The sequence below is a fragment of the Acomys russatus genome, chromosome 4 (assembly GCF_903995435.1).
Source record: "Acomys russatus chromosome 4, mAcoRus1.1, whole genome shotgun sequence".
Lineage (NCBI taxonomy): Eukaryota > Metazoa > Chordata > Mammalia > Rodentia > Muridae > Acomys > Acomys russatus.
In genome coordinates this window covers 55,612,693-55,634,510 of record NC_067140.1, presented here as the reverse complement: position 1 = coordinate 55,634,510, position 21,818 = coordinate 55,612,693, and the positions used below count along the sequence as shown (strand labels likewise).

The 21,818-nt window shown below is 40.3% G+C and overlaps 1 protein-coding gene across 1 annotated transcript in view; it reads left to right on the top strand.

Annotated features, from left to right (window-relative positions):
- The window catches only part of Ino80 (INO80 complex ATPase subunit), a 97,158-nt gene that overhangs the window by 21,322 nt on the left and 54,018 nt on the right, over window positions 1-21,818 (top strand). Inside the window, 12 exon segments of the mRNA XM_051144413.1 lie at window positions 4,603-4,656; window positions 6,123-6,239; window positions 6,242-6,328; window positions 6,930-7,125; window positions 8,197-8,264; window positions 9,995-10,204; window positions 10,862-10,942; window positions 11,827-11,922; window positions 17,300-17,359; window positions 18,621-18,763; window positions 20,000-20,084; window positions 20,905-21,022. Of these exon segments, the coding sequence (XP_051000370.1) occupies window positions 4,603-4,656; window positions 6,123-6,239; window positions 6,242-6,328; window positions 6,930-7,125; window positions 8,197-8,264; window positions 9,995-10,204; window positions 10,862-10,942; window positions 11,827-11,922; window positions 17,300-17,359; window positions 18,621-18,763; window positions 20,000-20,084; window positions 20,905-21,022 (1,315 nt within the window).

Here is a 21,818-nt window from a genome sequence, read left to right as displayed (position 1 = left end):
CTGGAGTGTAAGGTTTTAAAAATAACTACTCAGTGTGGTTGACACCATAAATGTGGATAATGAGTAGGTTAGCAATTTTGAAATCATATGTGTATACTACATTTGAACAGTCAAAGATAATAAATTACAGGTGAGAACTGCTTTCTCACTGTTAGGGAATGAAGGAAAACTGAGCTGAAGTCACTAAAATCTGACAATTCATGGGGACACACATAGGTAGCTACAGAAGGATAACTGATTGGATTTGCATGTAAAAGCTGGCAGAAAGTACCTTCCCGAAGCATTCAAGTAAATATCACTAATAGTTTGTTTTGTTTTGATACTGGAGATTAAAACTTAGGGTCTTATATAAGCTAAGAGTAACTGCTCTGTCATTGATTTATGTGCCAGAGCTTCTTTTCTTTTGTTTTAAGATAGGGTTTCATATAGCCCAGGCTGGCATCACACTTGTTATGTAGCTTTTAGATTTGTGGTTTAGTTACTAATACTGTGCTAGAGGCCCAGGGGCCCAGAGTATTACTGGAATGCAGTAGTAATGCATCATGTCCTTAGTATGCATGAACCCTGAGTTTAGTCTCTTAACACAATGGGGGAAAAGAAGAACAGTAATAAGTTTTATCAATGTTAATTTTCTTTCCTGATAATTGTTCTGTGTGTGAAAATAAAGTGAGGAGAGATCTAAGAAAACCACTACTATTTGCAGTTTTTAAAAAGTTGCTTAGCATTAAAAAACAAACAAAACCTTTTTACTATGTAATAAGTAAGTGTTTGTGTGCCTGTGGGTTTGTACATGGAGGCCTTGGAGGCCAGAAGAGGCCATTTGGTCCCTGGATCTGGAGTGACAAGCAGGCTGTAAGCTGCCTGATAGCGAGTGCCGGTCACTGAACTTTGTGCAAGAATAGCAAAGTGCCTTGCAAGCTTTAAGTATTAAATTAGTTCAGAATTTTAAAATATTTAAATACATATGAGAAGAATACTTTAAGGATCTATTCTAAATATTTATACTTAGCAGCTGTTTTGTCTTAGCCTTTGTTATATGCATGTGTACATTTATTTTTTTCCTCAACCACTTTTAGTGTTAACTTAGGACTTCTGCTTAGAACTTACCCCTAATCCTGTGGTTTCTTCCTCCTCCTCCTTTCTTCTTCCTTCTTTCTTTCTTTCTTTTTTTTTTGGGGGGGTGGTTTGGGACAGGGTTTCTCTGTTTAGCCTTGGCTGTCCTGGACTCACTGTGTAGACCAGGCTGGCCTCAAACTCACAGCGATCTACCTGCCTCTGCCCATCCTGAGTGCTGAATCCTGTGGTTTCTTGTTTTGTTTTTGTTGTTTGATTTTTCCAGACAGGGTTTCTTTGTGTAGCCCTGGCTGTCCTGGATTCACTCTGTAGACCAGTCTGGCCTCGAACTCACAGAGATCCACCTGCCTCTGCCCCTCTGCCTGGCTTCTTGTTTTTTGAAATAGAGTATATGTATCCCAGGCTGGAAAGCTGAGGAAATGCTTGGATTCCTGACCTTTCTTCCTCTTTGGTTTAGTTTTTCAAGGAAAAGATCCTCTCTATAATTACAGCACGGTTCCACATCAGGAACTCTAATAATTGCCTGCTTCATAGCCCATACTAACATTTTGTCACTTTCCCCAGGAACCAGTTTGGGGACTACATGTTGCATTTAGTTGTTAAAGCTCTTTTGTCTGAGCTTTTCAACCTTTGTCTTTTGTGACATCCTTATTTTTGAAAAGGATAGGCCTTCCCCTTGTGTTTCTACATGGGTAGATTTGGGCTGTGCGTTTGTATATTATCACAGGAGTGATACATTTTCCTTTGTGTAGCATTTCGGGTGACATATGCATTTCTGTCCAATGCTCATAGTAGCTTTGATTTTGTTTTATAGATTTATTTTAATTTTTTGTTTGCTTGATTTTGGTTTTGGTTATCGTGGCAGGGTTTCTTTGTGTAACCTTGGCTGTCCTGGAATCCCTTGTAGACCAGGCTGGCCTCACAGAGATCCATCTGTCTCGGCCTCCCAGAGTGCTGGGATTATAGGTGTGTACCACTGCCCCTGGCTTTCAACCCCCCCCCCCATCCCCAGACAGGGTTTCTCTGTGTAGTCTTGTCTGTCTTGGACTCTTTGTAGACCAGGCTGGCCTCAAACTCACAGCGACCCACCTGCCTCTGCCTCCTGAGTGCTGGGATTAAAGGCGTGGGCCACCACTGCCAGGCCCTCAAAAAAAAATTTTTTTAATGTGTATTTTGCCTGTATATATGTTAAGTGCAACATATGAATGTTGTGCCTTTTGAGGCTAGAAGAGGGCTTCAAATCCCTGGAAGTGCAATTACAAACTATAATGAGCCTCCATATGAGGGCTTGGATTGAAACCTCTTCTTTGCAAGAGTAGCAGATGCTCTTTTTTTTTTTAAGATTTATTTATTATCTTTGCAGTATTCTTCTTGCAGACCAGAAGAGGGCACCAGATCTCATTATAGATGGTTGTGAGCCTCCATGTGGTTGCTGGGAATTGAACAGGGGACTTTTGAAAGAGCAATCAGTGGTCCTATCCCCTGAGCCATCTCTCCAGCCCTAGCAGATGCTCTTAACCTCTGAGTTAGCTCTCTGGTCCCTAGCTTTGATGTTTTTGTTTATTTATTTTTTGTTTTTTTGACACACGATTTCTCTGTGTAACTGCCTTGGCTAGCTTGGAACTTAACTTTGTAGAGCAGGCTACCTCAAACTCACAGAGATCAGCCTGCCTATGCCTCCTGAGTGCTAGGATTAAAGGCTTGGCACCGTTTCTGCCCGGTGGATGCCTTTTTTATTATAGTACTTCACCACTGTAATGTTAACACTTTTTTCATGTAGTAATTCCTAAGTACTTTGTGAGAGATGATTTATGTGTGAGCTGTTCTTGCTTGGTCAGAAAGTTAAGGGAAAAATTTGCCTTAGTGTCTGAGGAAGCTTCAGATGATGCCCTTCTGATGATAAATGATTTTTCAATAGGAATAATTGAGATTGTTGGTTTTGAGGAGAAGAATGCAGCATATACATTAATAAGAGGAAATTACTGACAAAAGGCTGAAAAGTCCCATGAGGTGGGGTTAGTGTACGATTGGCTTTCAAGGCATTCTCTGTAACTTCAAACCCCTTATTCATCATGGAGGGCAGGGAAACCTCAGTAGGCAGAGAGCTGCCACTTCTGTCTTTTCCTGAATTAAATGAACATGATTGGCAGTTAGGCTAACTATTTTGAGACATGGTTTTACTGTACAGTCTTGCTGTCCTGGAAGCAGGGTGGCCTTGAAGTCACAGAGATTCATTTGCCTCCTGAATGATGAGATTAAAGGTGGGTGCCACCATGCCTGATGCAAGTCAGGGTTCTTTATTAAGGGGTTGCTGTTTTTAAATGGAAGAGAAAGACTCCCAGCTGGAATTGTGGGCTCTTGGTCATCTTATTTTAGGTTTGCCTTGGAATTTTTTATTGAAGATGAGGCTTGGGTGATGGCTAAAATATGAGTAATAGTGGCAGTAGTTTGCTCATGTAGGAGTCAGTGCGAGTATCTTTTTTGGGGCGTGGGGAATAAGACAGATTTTCTCTGTGTAGCCTTGGCTGTCCTAGACTCGCTTTGTAGACCAGGCTGGCCTCAAACTCAAAGCGATCCACCTGCCTCTGCCTCCTGAGTGCTGGGATTAAAGGCGTGCAGCACTATACTCAGCCTAGAGCTAGTATCCTAAACTGGAAGCCATTTTATTCTTTTTATAATGATTCTCATATCTGAGTGTCCTGCTGCCACAGCTTTGCACATTGGCCCATAAAGGCATCATAAGGATAGAGTTCTAGTGTGCATTTATTACAGAGTCTAGTCCATTCCAACCTTACACATTCTTTCTTAAAGTAAACAGATTATTTAAAGGGCCAGAAAAATGGCCCAGTTGGTAGACTGCTTGCTGAAGTAGTATTAAGACCAGCATCTGTGTAAAAAGCCAAACATCTTGGCATGTAGCTATAATACTAGCACATGGGAGGCTGAGACAGGAAGATCTTTGTAGCGTGTTGACCACTCAGTCTAGCTAAATCTGTGAGTTCCAGATTCACTGAGAGACTCTGTCTCAAAACATAAGTAGCAAAGATAGAGGAAAGCACCCACATTAACTGCTGACCTCTACACAGATACAGGCATATGTTCACTAGTCAAACACAGGCATACATCATCCATACACAAACAATGGTAGCTGCTTCTTCCTGCTATGTTAGTAGTTTTAGGGTATGCCAGACAGTGTCTCTGAATGACTTTTGGAAGTAATTTGTCTTGTATGTACTTGACATTTTCTTTCTTTCTATCTTTCTTTTTTTCTTCTTCTTTCTTCCTTTTTTATTGTTGTTTTTGTTCTTCAAGACAGGGTTTCTCTGTGTAGCCTTGGCTGACCTGGACTTGCTTTGTAGGACCAGGCTGGCCTCGAACTTATAATGATCCTCCTGCTTCTGCCTCTGGAGTGCTGGGATTAAAAGTGTGCGCCACTGACATTTTGTTTTTCATTCCTTCAGGAATTAAATAAGGGCTACATATTCTTACTTAGAAATGACTCTTAAATATTATTTTCAAATGTTTTAGGCCAACAAGCAGAAGTCTTCAGCTCGAAACTTATTTCTCACCAATAGCCGAAAGGTAACATTTTCATTTTCTATTTTATGTAGCATGTGTTCTCCTCCAGGCCTATTGTGATTCCTCTCATGTGTTGTGATCTGTTGATCATGTTTAAAGGAAGGTCTAAGCAATCTCATTCTGTTTCATAAGTAAAATTGTTCTTCCTCATAGTTCTGATGTTTTGAACTTTTTTTGTTAAACCAAATTGATGGCAGATCATAGGGTCTTTAAGATCTGTGCTCAGTCTTCCGTTGAAGAAATGACAGGGCTGGAGAGGTGGCTTGATGGGTGAAGGCACTTGCTACCAAGCCTGACAGCCTGAGTTTAGTCCCTGGAACCGCCGATGGAAGGAAAGCGCTGACTGCCCATGCTAGTCCTGCAATATCCACACATGTACATGCACACATGTACACACTGTCACACATATACAGTAATAGTAACTTTAAAAACTTATCTGAGAGAAAAGTAACAGCTTGTTCTTAGGATCAGATGAGGTAACATTTTTAGTCTGATTTGTCTAGACCAGTGTCACAGCTCCTCTGTTTGCTCTCCTGTAAAATAGAGATGGTGATGACACTGCTTTCATAATTTTTGTGAATAAAGGATGCATTAAAATATGTTAAAAGAGGCCTCACATGTAAAAAGAAGCTGTGTAATTTTAATATTAATGTGATAATAATGTTGTGTAACTTCTCAGTAAACTTAAGGTCTTTGCCATTGTTGCATAACTTTTCCTTGGGAAAAGTGAAGAAAGTGGTTCATCCCAGTTAGGATACTGAGGACTGGTGAACTTTTCAGTTTAATTGGAATTACTTATAGATACATGGGAACCTACAGACAGAAAAACACCAAAGAAAAGCCACAGCCCACCCTAGCCCACCTCCAGTTGCTAACTATATGTCCTTGCTGAGCAGTGGGCCTACTGCACATTGCTTAGGTAGCTGCCTCTTCCCTCGTGGATATGCTGCCCTGTGATTTCTCCCTACTTTTTACAAGGGAGCAATTCAGTCTTGTGTGGGTCTCAACCCAGTACTAAGTACAGCACAGGCCATTTCCTGTCTACAGTACAGAGATCCACAGTAGTCAGCAAGTGAACTTTGTTCCATCTAAAGTGATAGATGTGGATAGGTTTCTTTTGTTTTTTGTTTTTGTCTTGTTTTTGATTTTTCAAGACAAGGTTTCTCTGTGTAGCCCTGGCTGTCCTGGAATCGCTTTGTAGACCAGGCTAGCCTCGAACTCACAGTGATCCACCTGTCTCTACCTCCCAAGTGCTGGATTTAAGGCATGTGCCACCATGCCCTGGTGTGGATAGGGGTTTTTGTTTTTGTTTTTGTGGATAGGTTTCTTAATTAGAATATCTAGCCTTACACATTAATCAAATCAGGATTGTAGGAACTAAAAAGACTGAGGAACATCAGTTTAAAGTCCAAGTAGAACGGTTCCTGGAATTGGGTCCTTCCCTGTTATGATAGTGATGCTGTTTGCAGCTTGCACACCAGTGCATGAAGGAGGTGCGCCGAGCAGCCTTGCAAGCGCAGAAGAACTGTAAGGAGACCCTGCCGCGGGCCCGCCGCCTAACCAAGGAGATGCTTCTGTACTGGAAGAGAAGTATGAGAAGGTGGAGAAAGAGCACCGGAAGCGAGCAGAGAAGGAAGCTTTGGAGCAGCGGAAGCTGGACGAGGAAATGCGGGAGGTAGGGCAAAAGCATACAGATTCTTTGTTTGGTGGGTTGTTTGCTCTAAAAGTTTGGTTTTATTTTTTTTAGTTTTATTTTTAGTTTTTGGTTTTATTTTTTGAGACAGAGTTTCTCTGTGTAGCCCTAGGTGTCCTAGAACTCCCTCTGTAGACCAGGCTGGCCTTGAACTCACAGAGACCACCTATTTCTGCCTCCCAGGTGCTAAGATTAAAGGTGTATACCACTACCTTCAAGCAATATTTGCCTTTATAAAAGTAAAAAAATGTTTTAAAAGAATTATATGCAGGCTTTTGGGGCTGGAGAGATGGCTCAGCGGCTAAGAGCATTGACCACTCTTCCAAAAGTCCTGAGTTCAATTCCCAGCAGCCACATGGTGGCTCACATCCATCTGTAATGAGATCTAGTGTCCTCTTCTGGCCTGAACATGTACATGCAGGCAGAGCACTATATACATAATAATAAATAAATCTTAAAAAAAAAAAAAAAAAAAAAAGAAGGAATTACATGCAGGCTTTTACAAAGATTTGCTGAATTCTGTTAATTACATATATAATTTATTACTTGGCTGTTTTTACCTTCAATTTTCCCCTGACTTTAGGCCAAAAGGCAACAGCGAAAACTCAACTTCTTAATCACCCAGACAGAGTTGTATGCTCATTTCATGAGTCGAAAACGTGATATGGGTCATGATGGAATCCAGGAAGAGATCTTAAGGAAACTGGAAGATAGTTCTACCCAGAGACAGATTGACATTGGTGGCGGAGTAGTGGTTAACATCACCCAGGAAGACTATGGTGAGTCCTGAGTCAGGAGGTCAAGGAAGCAATAGACTTCATTTTTCCTATCAAGGCTGCATATGTTACAATTCTTATAGCTTCTGCCCTGATTCATAGATAATACTGATAAGAAAAGGGAGATTTATTTTATTGGAGCAGGAAGTGTGTGGGTTCTGCAAAAGAAGCCTATAAAATAACTTAAAATTTTTTCAGTGGAGGCCTAGGGAGGTAGAGTGATTGCCTAGCTGCACAAATTCCCGGATTTGATACACAGCACCACATACACCAGGCAGTAGTGCATTCATGTGATCTCAGTTATGTGGTAAGAGGATTTCAGTGTAATAATCAAGATCTTGTTGATGTAGAAATGCAGGAGAAATCAAGTTCAGAGTATCTTGAGTGTGAGCACATGTATAGATTTTATCTGCTTTCTCACTACATGAATAAAATATTGAGTCTGCATGAGCTTGTTTGTCCTGGCAGTTGATATCATTTTATAAAGAAACCCTAGGCCTGAGAGATGGTAGGTCTTAACTCCCAAGGGTGTGTTGGCTGTTGGAGACCAGAGACAGCCACAGCTATTTAGATTCCTAGGTTCTTTTTTTTTGTTGTTGTTGTTGTTGTTGTTTTTCCGAGACACGGTTTCTCTGTGTAGCCTTAGCTGTCCTAGACTCACTTTGTAGACCAGGCTGGCCTCCAACTCCCAGTGATCCGCCTGCCTCTGCCTCCCAAGTGCTGGGATTAAAGGCAAGTGCCACCACGCCCAGCTGTTTATTTTTGTTGTAGTTTTTTGAGATAGGGTCTCATTGTATAGCTCTGGCTATCCTGGAATTCACTGTTCTGGCTTTGACCGTGACCTCAAACCCACAGAGATCCACCTGACTCTTCCTCTTGAGTGCTGGGATTGAAGTTGTACACCACCATGTCTTTGTTGCTTGTGGGTTCTTGCCCCCTCTCCTTCCTTTGTTAGCCTTGGGATAACTACAGTGTGAAACTGGGGATCCACACACCTATGGGATAAGTTCTGTCTTTGGAAAGATGATAATTATAATAGCAATACGTGATAATCTACGTATTTTCTCTTTTCAGATAGTAACCACTTTAAAGCCCAGGCCCTGAAGAATGCTGAAAATGCTTACCATATTCACCAAGCTCGAGTAAGTGTTTAAATGCAAAGGCAGACTGTGCATGGTAGCCATACCTTTGATCCCAGCACTCAGAAAGGCAGAAGCTATGAGTTTGAACCTAGTTTGTTGTATAAGATCAGTTCCACATGGATACATAGTGAGACTATTGTCTCAAAAAAGGTGGGGGGTGGGGGCTTGGGGAGTGGGAGAAAAGGCATATTATTACAATATTACAATTACTGTCCCAGGAAATGTGCCACAGTTTATTTGCATGTTCTTCTTTCATTCTTCCTTATTTTATTCTTTGTCCATTGTTTTCAGCTAAACATATTGCCTAGGGTGTGTATAGGGGCCTAGTGTGTGTGTGAGTGTTGGGGGGGATGTCTGACCATATGTAAGGTAAAAGCCTTCCTTATGTCAATCACAGATGGTTATGGCCACCGTATGGGTACTGGGTATTGAACTAAGTCCTCTGGAAGAACAGCCAGTGAGTGCATTTATCCTTTGAGCCATCTCCTCAGCCTCCTGCCTCTGCTTCAGAATACTAGTCATACTTGGGATGGCTGAATAACTGATACTCACTTGTATAGAATTATTTATTATTATTTATGAAGTTGAACGATTTACAGTTGAGTCATAAGCCGTTTTTTGTTGTTTTCAGTAATCATGGGTGTTTAATGAAAAAGACTATCAAGAGTCCTATGTCTTGAGAAAATTAAGTCACTGCTTTCTTTCCCTTAAGTACTAATTTGTTCTCTGTTATTTCTGAGCTAATTGTTTTTAAAAGATTTATTTTTATTCTCTGTGTATGAGTGTTTTGTTTGCATGTACTGATGTGCACTGTGTGCATGCTTGGTATCCACAGAGGCTAGAAGAGAGTGCCAGATCTCTTGGGGCTAGAGCTGCCATGTGTGTGCTATGAACTTAACCCAGGTTTTCTGAAAAACAGCCAGTGCTCTTCTGAGTCATCTCTAGCCCTTGAGGAGCTGTAATCTTTAACAGAATTAGAACTGCAGTTGGGTTGAAATCAGCGAAGGTAATATAGGTCAGTGTGCTGCAGAGGAGTCTTTCTGTTACTTTGTCAGGGTTAAGAAGAGATACCAATGCTGGGTGTGGTGGCACTCATCGTAGTCCACCACTGAGGAGGCAGAGGTGTGAGGACATCTGTGACTTTGAGGCCAGTCTGGTCAACGCTAGTGAGTTCCAGGACAGCCTGGGTTATATAGAGAGACCTTGTCTCAAAAGACCAAACAAACAAACAAGCAAAAAAGAATAGACACAAATTTCACCTTCACATAATTCCTTCAGTTAAGTATTGTATTAAAGCCTGTTTTGCTTTTTAGTATTTATTACATATGTTTATTGTACAAAGTGAAGATTTTCATTCAAGTGTATAATGTACTTTAATCATGGTCCGCATACTTTCCTATGTACTCAGAATGTATAACAACATTCTTGAATTAGTGAGTAACATAATAAAGCTTAATATGCTAATAAAAACATTTTCATATCATTGTTACATTGACTTAATGGGATATTAGAAACTTTTTTAGCATAATGTAAAATGTTAATGAATTTTATGTTTATAAATATATATCCCCCAAGATAGGGTTTCTCTGTGTAGTCCTGGCTGTCCTAGACTTGCCTTGTAGACCAGGCTGGCTTAGAACTCAGAAATTCACCTGCCTCTGTAGTGCTGAGATTACAGGCGTGCACCTGTTATTCTTATATTTTTATTGGCTTTTTTTTTTTTTTTCCAGACAAGGTCATTTGATGAAGATGCAAAAGAAAGTCGGGCAGCTGCCCTCAGGGCAGCAGACAAGTCTGGTTCTGGGTTTGGGGAGAGTTACAGCTTAGCAAATCCATCTATTCGGGCTGGTGAGGATATTCCACAACCCACAATTTTCAATGGCAAATTGAAAGGTTACCAGCTGAAAGGCATGAACTGGTTAGCCAATCTCTATGAACAGGTAAAACTATGTCAAACCTTTTCTTTTTACTTTATTATTGATTGATGTAATTGAGAAGTGAGTTCACCTTTAGCCTTTTTTTTTTTTTTATAGATTTACTTATTTTTATTTTGTGTATATGAATATTTGCCTGTATTGTATGCATGTACACATCACACATCTCCCATGGAGATCAGAAGATGGCATCAAATCCCTAGAAACTGAGTTAGAGCTGGATGTGAGCCATGTGGGTAATAGACTGACCCTGAGTCCTCTGCAAGAGCAGCAAGCGCTCTTAGCCACAGAGCCGCTTATCCATCTCTAAAACTTGAGCTTTATGCTAGGGTCAGAAAGATGTCTATTTCTAACCTGCAGATTCTGTGTGTCCTCTGCATGTAGTTGCCTTAGGTGGACTTGGTAAGCTGCATTGTTTGCTTGATGGGGGCTAGATTAGGTAAAGAACTGGCCTTAGTCTTGTTCTGATAGACACGAGTCACACATGTAGCTGTAGTGTTGCCAGAATAAACCATTGCGGTAGAGATTAATAGTCCTGGTACTGTATCTCCAGGTAATCTTGAGCTTGTCCAATGTCTTTGTTAGATCTTTTGGCACTAAGTGGAATCAGTCCCAAGTGCTGCAGTCAGGTATTGACCATGTCTCTTGCTCCTCGTCTCCCAGGGTATTAATGGAATTCTTGCTGATGAAATGGGTCTTGGTAAAACTGTACAGAGCATTGCCCTCCTGGCCCATCTGGCTGAGGTGAGTGCATGGAGTTGTCAGTCTTCCTCTCTCCTGAATTCAGGCTTGTCGTCTTCGTCTTCTTCTTCTTCTTCTTCTTCCTTCTTCCTTCTTTCTCTTTTTCCTCCTCTTCCTTCCTTCTCTCTTCTTCTTTGTTTTGTTTTGTTTTGTTAAACAGACAGGGATTCTCTGTGTAGCCCTGGCTATCCAGGAAATCATTCTGTAGATTAGGCTGTCTTGGATCCTGGAGATCCACCTGCCTCCCACTTCCCAAGTGGTGGCATTAAAGGCACATACTACCACCACTGCCTGGCAGATTTTATAAAAATTAAATGAGAAAATGTGTGATAACCTATTACGAAAAATATAAGCCGGATAGTGGTGGTGCAGGCCTTTTTTGTTTGTTTCTTTTTTAAGGGTTTTTCGAGACAAGGTTTCTCTGCGTAACAGTCCTGGCTGTCCGGACTCGCTTTTGTAGACCACCACTCCTTGAATCCCAGCACTTGGGAGGCAGAGGCAGGCAGGTCTCTGTGAGCTCGAGGACAGACAAGACTACACAGAGAAGCCCTGTCCCAAAAAAAACTAACAATCTTCTGATTTATTAATAGTGAATGATGATGACATAGTAGAGAATAAGAAAAGCACATCAGTATGTTAGAGTTGCTTTATGAAAGAACCTAAGACCTTCGAGTCAAAAGAGTCATCGCTTAGTGCGTGACCTCCCTCAGTGCCTGCGTTATGCTAACATCGCTCCTCATCAAACACAAATGTGTGGATACTTGGGAGATAGGCACACTTTCTCTTGCTACAGTGTTTCCTAGTTTTAAATTTCTCTTGTTATTGATTGTTTAGGATTAAATATCTTCAGTTTTTCTACAGCTGGCTGACTTCATTTTTTGTTTCAGAGAGAAAATATTTGGGGACCTTTTTTAATAATTTCACCTGCTTCTACACTTAATAATTGGCACCAGGAGTTTACAAGATTTGTTCCTAAATTTAAGGTAAAGATGCTCTTGTAAAGTCTTTAAAATAAGCTTTCTGACCCTTCTGCTACCGTCCTAACTACGTTAAGTTCCTGTGTCTGTAATAAACATTGTGACTGAAAGCAACATGGGGGGAAAGTGGTCATTTCAGCTCACAGTTTGTATTTCATCATCCAAGGAATTCTGAGCAGGAACTCAAGAAGCAGGAACCAAAGCAGAGGCCTTGTGTAATAAGGACTTTATTCTCCTGTTTCAGGTCTTGTCTCAGAGGCTTACTGCCTTTGTCTGCTAACCTAGGCCTAGAATGTTTTCAGCCTCTGAGACTTACTACTGAATAAGCTTACTCTTACTTGTTCTTACTGAGCTCTGGGCTGGCTGGCTCAACTCAGCTGTTCTGAGTTAACAAGGACATCAGGGGGTGGGAGAAGATGGCTCACTAGTTCAGATCACTGGCTGTACTTCCAGAAGTCCCAGTTTTGATTCACAGCATCGGCATGGCATTTCACAACTCTCTGTAATTCCATTCCCAGGAGTTCTGACATCCTCTTCTGGCTTCCACAGGCACTGCATACATATGATGCATAGATACACATACAGGCAAATTTTCAAATAGAAAGTAAAAATAAATCTAAAATAAAATAAAAGAGGATATAAAAAAAGTAGCTCTTAATCTATGGACTCATTTTCAGCTTCTGAAGGGTGTAAGATTGAACTGATTGAATACGGAACAAACATGGGAAAAATGGGATTCTCTTCTTTTTAAATAATGGCTGGATAGATAGCCGGGCGCGGTGGCGCATGTCTTTAATCCCAGCACTCGGGAGGCAGAGGCAGGCAGATCACTGTGAGTTCAAGGCCAGCCTAGTCTACAAAGTGAGTCCAGGACAGCCAAGGCTAACACAGAGAAACCCTGTCTTGAAAAACTATAAATAAATAAATAAATAAATAAATAAAATGATAATTACAATAAAAACAACAAGAACAGTAGATGATGATGATGATAGCTAGATACATGTTGAATACAATGTCAGAAGTAGTCTTCAATTTCTATCCAGTCTTTGGAGCTTTGAGCAGCCCCTTAACTGGCCAATAGATGGCAGCATTTCATTACTTTAAGACAGCAGTTTTCAACCTGGGAGTCACAGCCCCTGGGTGAATGGAACAACACTTTCTCATGGGTCACATATAAGATATCCTTCATATCATATATTTACACTATAATTCAGAACAGTACCAAAATAACAGATATGAAGTAGAAATGAAACTATTACAGTTGTTGGTTATCACAACATAAGGGACTGTATTAAAGGGTTGCAGCATTAAGAAGGTTAAGAACCACTACTTTAATTCTTCATATCTCTCCTTTGCTTACTGCCTAGAGCTGTGCTTTTCATGTGTCTGTTCAGTTTCCATCTTGTTTGTTTCTTGAGTTTTATTTTAATAATAGTATACAGGGTGTAAAGTGGAATCTGTGGGACTAGTCTTAAGTGTCTCCTCCTGGATTTTCTATTTTATTTCTTCTATGTTATAAAATAGTCATACCATAAAAATGTATCATTTTCCCCAAGAGAGTGGTATATACTTGTCATCTCAGTAGTCAGTAGGTTGAGGCAGAAAGATTGCCACAAGTTCAAGCCACCCTGATCTACATAGTGAATTCCTGGCCAGCCAGGACTAGCAAGCAAAACTCTGTCTCAAAAAGTCAGTCAAACCAAAAGTACCCTTGTTCGGGTAGGCAGGATAGTGCAGGGAGTGGAGGCACTACCATCAACACTGGAGACCTGAGTTCCATCCTTGGAACCCAGCTATCAGAAGGAGAGAACCGAATTCTGCAAGTTGTCCTTTGACTTTGGCCCATGAGTATGCACACATATGTATATGCATATTTACATACATGTAAAATAAGTGTAATAAAACCCTACTCTTGTAATGGTGTGTAAGTATATGGTTTAGTAGCTTTAAGTACAGTCACAGTGCTCTGTGGCTATAACTGCTCTCATTTCTGTGGTCTTCTCCTTACTTTTAAACTCTACGTCCATTAAGCAGTAATTCCCTATTTCTTTTTACCTCCAGCCTCTGGAAAACACAAGTCTGCTTCCTTTCTTTTTTTCTTTTCTTTTCTTTCTTTCTTTCTTTCTTTTTTTTTTTTTTTAAGATAAAGAGTCTCTGTGGCCTGGCTGTCCTAGAACTCATTCTAATTCACTCTGTAGACCAGGCTAGCCTTGACCTCATGGAGATCTGCTTGCTTCTGCCTCCTAAGTGCTGGGATTATGGGAATGCTCTACCACGCCTATCAAATCTGTTTTCTATAGATAAATTTATTTGCCAAATATTTCATATAACTAAAAATCATGCTGTATGGGACCTTAAATTCTTTTACTTAGCTTAAAACGTCTTCCTGGTTCATCTACATTATTACAGATACCAGTGCTTCATCCATTTCTCCGTAGCTGGAGATTCCTTTGTAAGTTTTATTTTGGCTCTTGCTCATCTATTGATGAATTTTAGAGTAATTTTCACCTTTTAGCTGCTCTTAGCCACAGAACTATAAACATTCAGGTATACTTTTGTTTGAACTCATGTCTTGTTTTTATTACTTTAGGGCATTACTATAAGCTAAGATCAGTTTGCACTATTTGAAGTTATTGATTACAAAATATTTAATGCCAGGTGTGATGGCGCACGCCTTTAATCCCAGCACTCGGGAGGCAGAGGCAGGCCGATCGATGTGAGTTCAAGGCCAGCCTGGTCTACAAAGTGAGTGCAGGACAGCCAAGACTAACACAGAGAGACCCTGTCTCGAAAAACAAAACACACCAAAAAAAAATTATAATATCTTTTGGAATTCCACCACGCTGTTTTGTTTATGTATTATTTATGGATTCTTATATATTCTTAAGCAGCATGGTTTTGTCAGAGATCATATAGATTGAAAAGTTTAGAATTTATACAGGGCTTGCTGCCCCAGTGTAGTTAATTTATTGTTTTCAATGTCATTTCTCTTAGGTTGTTGAAAACATGCTTACTTCCCTATTAGCTGGAAGTTCTACTCAGGTTTATAGCTAGTTTATATGAGATACATAGTTTATATGAGATACATAGATCTGTGATACTAGGATCTGGAAATTCAGTATATTTGGTGTCAGTGTCCAGAAAATATGTATGGTTCTGACTAGGACCGCTTCTCCCTCCACCCTCTTTATTTTTCTCATAAAATGTGATTTTTGGGGTAGGGGGTGGCTATTTGTTTGCTTGATTGGTTAGGGTTTCTCTTGTAGCCTTGGCTGTTCTGGAACTCACTCTGTAGTAGCTATCTGCCTCTGCCTCCTGGGTGCTGGGATTAAAAGTGTGAGCCACCACCACCCTGTGTGATTTGTGATTTCTTTTTTAAAGTAGTCATTTGCATCATTTTTTCCTGAAATTTGTTTTTTTTTTCAAACCTGCTTTATTATAATTTTTATTCTATCTTCCTTATTCCTCTGTTTTTAAGCTTCTTTCCTGTGTTGCCACATAGGTTGTTTATCTTTATGAATAAGTGTGTGAGGGTACTCAAGGATTTCTAACCGTGGCTTCAGTAACCCAGGGCTGTTTGCTTAATTTGAGACAGAGTCTCACTAGCCCTGGCATGCCTGGAATTTACTCTAGACCAGGTTAGCCTCAAACACACAGACACATGCCTGCCTCTGCCAGGATTACAGGCATGCATCACTTCACCTGGCTGCAACAAATGCTCTTAACCACTATGTGCCCTATCTAAGTCTCTGTCCTAGACATGCCCTTGGTTTCATGAGTACTGTGATTAGGGCTGTACACACTCATATCCAGCTTTTTTATTATGTATTTTCTTTTTGTGTACTCTTACATTCATGGGATGTCAGTGTTTGTGTGGTAGTCAGAGGACCACTTTTAGGAGTCTCTTCTTTCTACTTTGGCTTTCATAGATTGAATGCAGGTGGTCAAGTTTGCACGGCAAGCACTTGTACTCACTGAGCCATTTCACTGGCTCCCAGCTTATTTTATATTTTAGTAGAAAACATGGAGAAAGCATGTATCTTATGGTGTCTCTTTGAAATAGGGTCTTGCTAGGTGATCCCTGATGACCCAAAACTCCTGATTTTCCTGCCTCAGCCTGCTCAGTCTTAAGATTATTGCCATGTAGTACCACAGCGGGCCTCCTCAACTAATTGGTAAAGGCCTACTCCTTACCCTTCCATTATCTCAGTCGTCTTTCATTTGTTTCTATTAGTTGTTTTTCAGTATTGTCTTTTTCTAATGTTTGGTTGTTGTTGTTGTTGTTATGTCCTGTGTAAAACTGGTAAGTAAAATTTCTACAGATAGTTGTAAACTTAGTACTCTTTTCTTTTTTCTTTCTTAAATATTTATTTTTATATGCGTGCTCTGCCCGCATGTACACATACATGGCAGAAGAGGACATCAGATCTCATTATGGATGGTTGTGAGCCCATGTGGTTGCTGGGAGTTAAATTTAGGACCTCTGGAAGAGCAGACAAAGAACTCTTAACCACTGAGTTATCTCTTCAACCCATGTACTCTTTTCTTTCAGATTAGATTTATAAATATTTGGGACAAGGCAGGTTGGTTTGTTTTTGAGATAGTATCTCTTGAAGTCAGGCTGGCCTCAAACTCTGTAGTTGAGAGTGACTAGTTCTGATTGGCCTGCCTCCATTTCCCATGGCCTGGCCTCATGTGTGCTAGGCAAGCAGTCTTTCCAGTGTAGCTACAACCCAGCCTTATCGGTCGCGCCGCCCTACCTCCCCCCGCTAGTGGTTTCCCTTTTCTGGTACATAAGTAATTCAGTATTTTCTTCATTTATTCTGAGCATGAGATGATTCAAGGCTTTTATTACTCATACATAATCCTTGAGTTAAGTTTAGAGCCAAGGGTGTGAGTAGTTACCAGAGTATTCCAACTTGAACTATAGTTTTTTTTCCTTGCCCCTACATCTCTTTTTTAAAAGTATAGTTTTTAGATTTATTAATTTTATTTTATGTGTGTTTTACAAAAATATATACATGTGTGCTCTCAGAAGTCAGAAGAGGACATTAGCTCTCCTGGAAGTGGAGTTGCAGATGGTTGGGAACCCAGGAATGGTTCCTGAGAATTGAACCTGATCTCTCTGTAAAAGCAACAAGTGCTCCTAACCTAAGAGCCATCTCCCCTGCTCCCTTACATCTCTTGCTTTCGCCTTTTTTTTTTTCTGGTCCTTGGCTCCATAATTTTTCATTGCCTCAGAGTGCTAGGATTAAAGGCATGGTTATTGCTGCCCGGCTTCTTACTAGTTTTGTATTAAATCATTCATAATAACATTATTGATAATGCTTACAGTTTATTTATTCTTAAAGAAAAATGATGTATGTATTGTTCCATTTTACAGGTGCTACCGTATTGGGGCAATCCTCATGATAGGAAAGTCATCCGAAGATTCTGGAGCCAGGTAACTTCAGTTTTATATCGTTTGTGCGCATGTGTGCCCTCCCGAGCGCGCACGCTCCCCCCCCCCCCCCACCTCCCCCCTCTCGCCCTCTCTGTTCTCTTTGATTTGAATAAGTCCTCATGCATATAAAATCTATAGTACATTTTTGGATTTGGGCAAATCTGTTTTTCTTTTGATACAGTGTTTTTCCTGTATAGGCAAGCTTCTGAACTATCTAGTATGAAAAGAGACTTTTTTCTTTAAGATTTACTTTTTACTTTTTAAAAAATTAGTGTGTATGCGTGTGAGTTTGCATGAGTACATGTGCAACACATGTGTGCAGGATCCTGAAGAGACCAAAAGAGAGGGCATCAGATTCTCTACACGTGTACTTCAGGTGGCTGTGAGTCACCGTGCAGATCCAAGAGGTTCAACTGTTGTCTCCTCAGTCTCTTCCTTTTTCTTTCTTGAACGGGAGATTAGTTGTTTGTTTGGTTATAAAAGGAAATGCTTTTAAAACATTGAACATTTGCAGTTCACCTCACTGCACATCTTTCAATCACATAGATGGAAGAACATCTATTCTTCATCTTTCTTTCAAAGAATGTTTATATTTCATTACCTTTTTAAAAAAAGATTTATGCTGGGCGTGGTGGTGCATGCCATTAATCCCAGCACTCAGGAAGTAGAGGCAGGTGGATCAATGTGAGTTTGAGGCTAGCTTGATCTACAAAGCTAGTCTAGGCCAGCCAAGGCTACACAGAGAAACCCTGTCTCGAAAAACCAGAAAATAAATTAATTAATTAATTTAAAATGATTTATTTTTATGTATATTAATGTTCTGTCTTTATATATACCTCATGCCAGAAGAGGGCATCAGACTCCAATATAGATGGTTGTAAGCCACCATGACGTTGCTGGGAATTGAAACTCAGGATCTCTGGAAGAGCAGACAGAACTCTTAACCCTTGAACCATCTCTCCAGCTGGGCTGACCTCAAACCCTGAGATCCTTCTGTGTCTGCCTCCCCAGTGCTGAGATTAAAGGTGTGCACCAGCAGGCCAGACTTCCTTCAATTGACTGGAGAGGTGGCTCAGTCAGTGCTGAAAGCTTGATAATGTGCATACAATCCCTGGAACCAGCAGTGGAAAAACTCTGAAAAATTGTCCTTTGACCGCCACATGTATATGCTAACTCATATTTGCACACACACATACACCCAAAAAAATTGTCTTGAAATTTTTGATACAACTTTTCCATCTTTCCTTTCTTATGTATGTAGAAGACCTTGTACACTCAGGATGCCCCCTTCCACGTGGTTATCACTAGCTACCAGCTGGTGGTACAGGATGTCAAGTATTTCCAGCGGGTCAAATGGCAGTACATGGTACTGGATGAAGCTCAGGCACTGAAGAGCAGTTCCAGGTAACGTGCATAATGGAGAGCGACCCTGATGAGTGGGAGTGTAACACAGAGTTAGCCACGGCCACGAGTGTCAAAATGTAACACAGCATGGTCTGCCTCAGCTGTCTGCCTGACCAGAATGTAAAATTTCTTTATTATATTTTCTTAAATATCATGCTTAGAATATATAGAATGTTCTCACTATTAACCTCCTCAGGTAATAGTTATGACTTTTGTTGTTAAAGAAAAGTCTATAGGAGAAGGGATTTATTTGGCCTTTGAGGGATTATTTTATATAAGAATTGTGAGCAGGAAGAATATTACTCCATGGGGATTAGAGATTATCTCTGTTTGGTCACTTCCCCCTAGTCCTTGCGTGGTTATTAGCCCTCAGAGAGCCTTTTTATTATGAGTGACCATGTGACATGACTCCTAAACTGAAATAGACTAGTGCTTGCTGTATAATTGTGCTTGGTGCTGTTCAGCATTGCATTTGCTGTCTCTCTTGGTGAACCTGCAAGATTTTCTTAGAGGACCATGCAGTGGGCAAATGGAGTGTCACATCCTATGGAGGACATTAATTCATGTATTGTGTGAGGGAGGACCTGCCTATGGCTAAGAGGAGGAAAGCCCTCATTTTACATCCAACCCTTCTTCCAGATGTGACCTGGAAAGGCATAGATTAATACTTTTCACACTCTGTGTTTCAGATAATTGTTTTCTAAGTAGATGACTTAATGTGTTTGTCCTCCGATACAAGGTTTCTCTGTGTAGCCCTGGCTGTCCTGGAACTCATTTTGTAGACTGGCTGGCCTTGCAGCCACGGAGATCTACCTGACTATGCCTCCCTAGTGAGGAGATTAAAGGCACGAGCCACCACTGCCTACCCGATTTCTTTCTTTCTTTCTTTCTTTCTTTTCTTTCTTTCTTTCTTTCTTTCTTTCTTTCTTTCTTTCTTTCTTTCTTCTTTTTAAAGGCAGGTTCAGCAGGAGACCATAAAGCCAGAAAAGTCCCCCACTTTACTTATTTGTGGGATTTTTTTTTTTCTTTCTAAGCCTTAATATCATTGGTATTGGTGAATCTTAGTTCTGTTGGGACTTTTATCTTCATCTTTGTTAAAATATATTTTAGATTGCATGGTACAGTATATGATTCTTAAATGTTACTTGGAAAGCATTTTTAGAAATGTTCGAGCTTAGGGTAATTACAAAAAAACTTAGTGCCAACTTGCAATTGGTAACTTGTTTTCTTAAACAGTGTTCGTTGGAAAATTCTCTTACAATTCCAGTGTCGGAATCGGCTTTTGTTAACTGGAACTCCCATTCAGAATACCATGGCAGAGGTAGGTACTAGTCAAGGTCTACATGATTTATACCTTCATAAGATACCTGCACCCATGCTGGACCTGTACAAATTATGTTCACCACCATAGAGGAAAACTTTGAGTGCAGCTTTCTAACTGTCTTGTCATCATCGTTCTTATTTTCTTAGTAATTATTATAGTGTTCCTTTATGTTTCCTTAATAAATATTGAGCACATTAGGAAATGTTGCCCATCTAATACTGATAAGCTTGCACTATACAATTGGAAAAGAATATTCTCTGACACTGAGGTGCTCAATTCTTTCTTTAGAATTTATCGTAATAAGGGTCAGAAAACTTTCTGTGAAGGAGGAAATAGTATTTTACATTTTTTTAGACAGTGCATTCATGTTAATAACTGCTTGTTTTTGAGTATGCAATGTGGAAGCGGTCATAACTAGGGTATAAATGAATGGCTATGGCTATGTTCCCATAACACTTTACTCATGAAAATATATAGCCAACCAGATAGCTTCATAGGCTGTAATTGTCTGGCCCTTGCCCTAGGGTTATAAGCAGCTAGTTTATACTACCCCAAAACTGTGTTCAATTGTGGAATGAGCTGTTTGACTGTCATCTTTAAAACTACTACAAAATCTGAGCAGTGTTTTGTACTTTTAAACTTTTGAAAAATTACTTTTTATCAGAACACCTAATCGTATTAGGGGTCGTTGAACAGCATGGGTTTGGAGTCATTCGTTCTTTCTGTCTCATGCACACATTCGTTATTCCTTAATATGTACTTACACAGTATCATTTTATGGCACCATATCTGTTTCATATTTTCCATTTGTTCCAAGCTCTGGGCTCTGCTACATTTCATTATGCCAACATTATTTGACTCGCATGAAGAATTTAATGAATGGTTTTCCAAAGACATTGAAAGTCATGCTGAAAACAAGTCTGCTATTGATGAGAGTAAGTACTACGATGACGTTGCTCCTTTTGTGTGGAGTTTTAACCCTCTGTAACCCAGGTCTCACACTGCCACCCATTGGCGTGAAATTAGCTATGTAGTCTGGCCTCAGACATTTCCCATTTCAGTTTCTCAAGTGCTAGGATTACCGGTCTGAGCCACCACACTTGGCTCTGAACTTTTTTTTTTCAGTCTGTTAGGATGGGCAACTGTGTATATTTTCTTCTGTGTGAAGACTTTCTCTTTCAGTATCCCTTCAAGGGTTGAGGGTAGAACTCTCAGTCGATGAGGCAGAGGCAAGCGGAAGGCCAGCTTGGTCTACAAAGAGAATCCAGGACAGCCAAGGTTTCACAGAGAAACAAACCCTGTCTTGAAAAACAAAAGCAAACAAACGAAAGAGTTGAGGGCAAAACTGTTATAAAGTAGTTTTTTTTGACTTATGAAGATACGCCTGCCTCTGCTTCCTGTGTGTTGGGATTAAAGGCTTGGGCTGCTATGCCCAACTATAAAGTAGTTAATATACGGTTATAAAGTAATTATATGCTGTTATAAAGTGGTTAAATGTTCAGAGTTAAAAGGGACAGATTGCTACACTACTCTTGGTAATCTAAGCAAGGTATATAAACCTTAATAAAATGCTACATTTTGGCTTGAAGACACCCTGTTTTCTACGTACCTTGACATCTACTAATTGTAAAAAAAATTAAGTAGGGTTTGGGAGATGGATTGAGACAAGGCTGGCCTCGAACTCACAGGGATCCACCTGCCTCTGCCTCCCGAGTGCTGGGATTAAGGGCG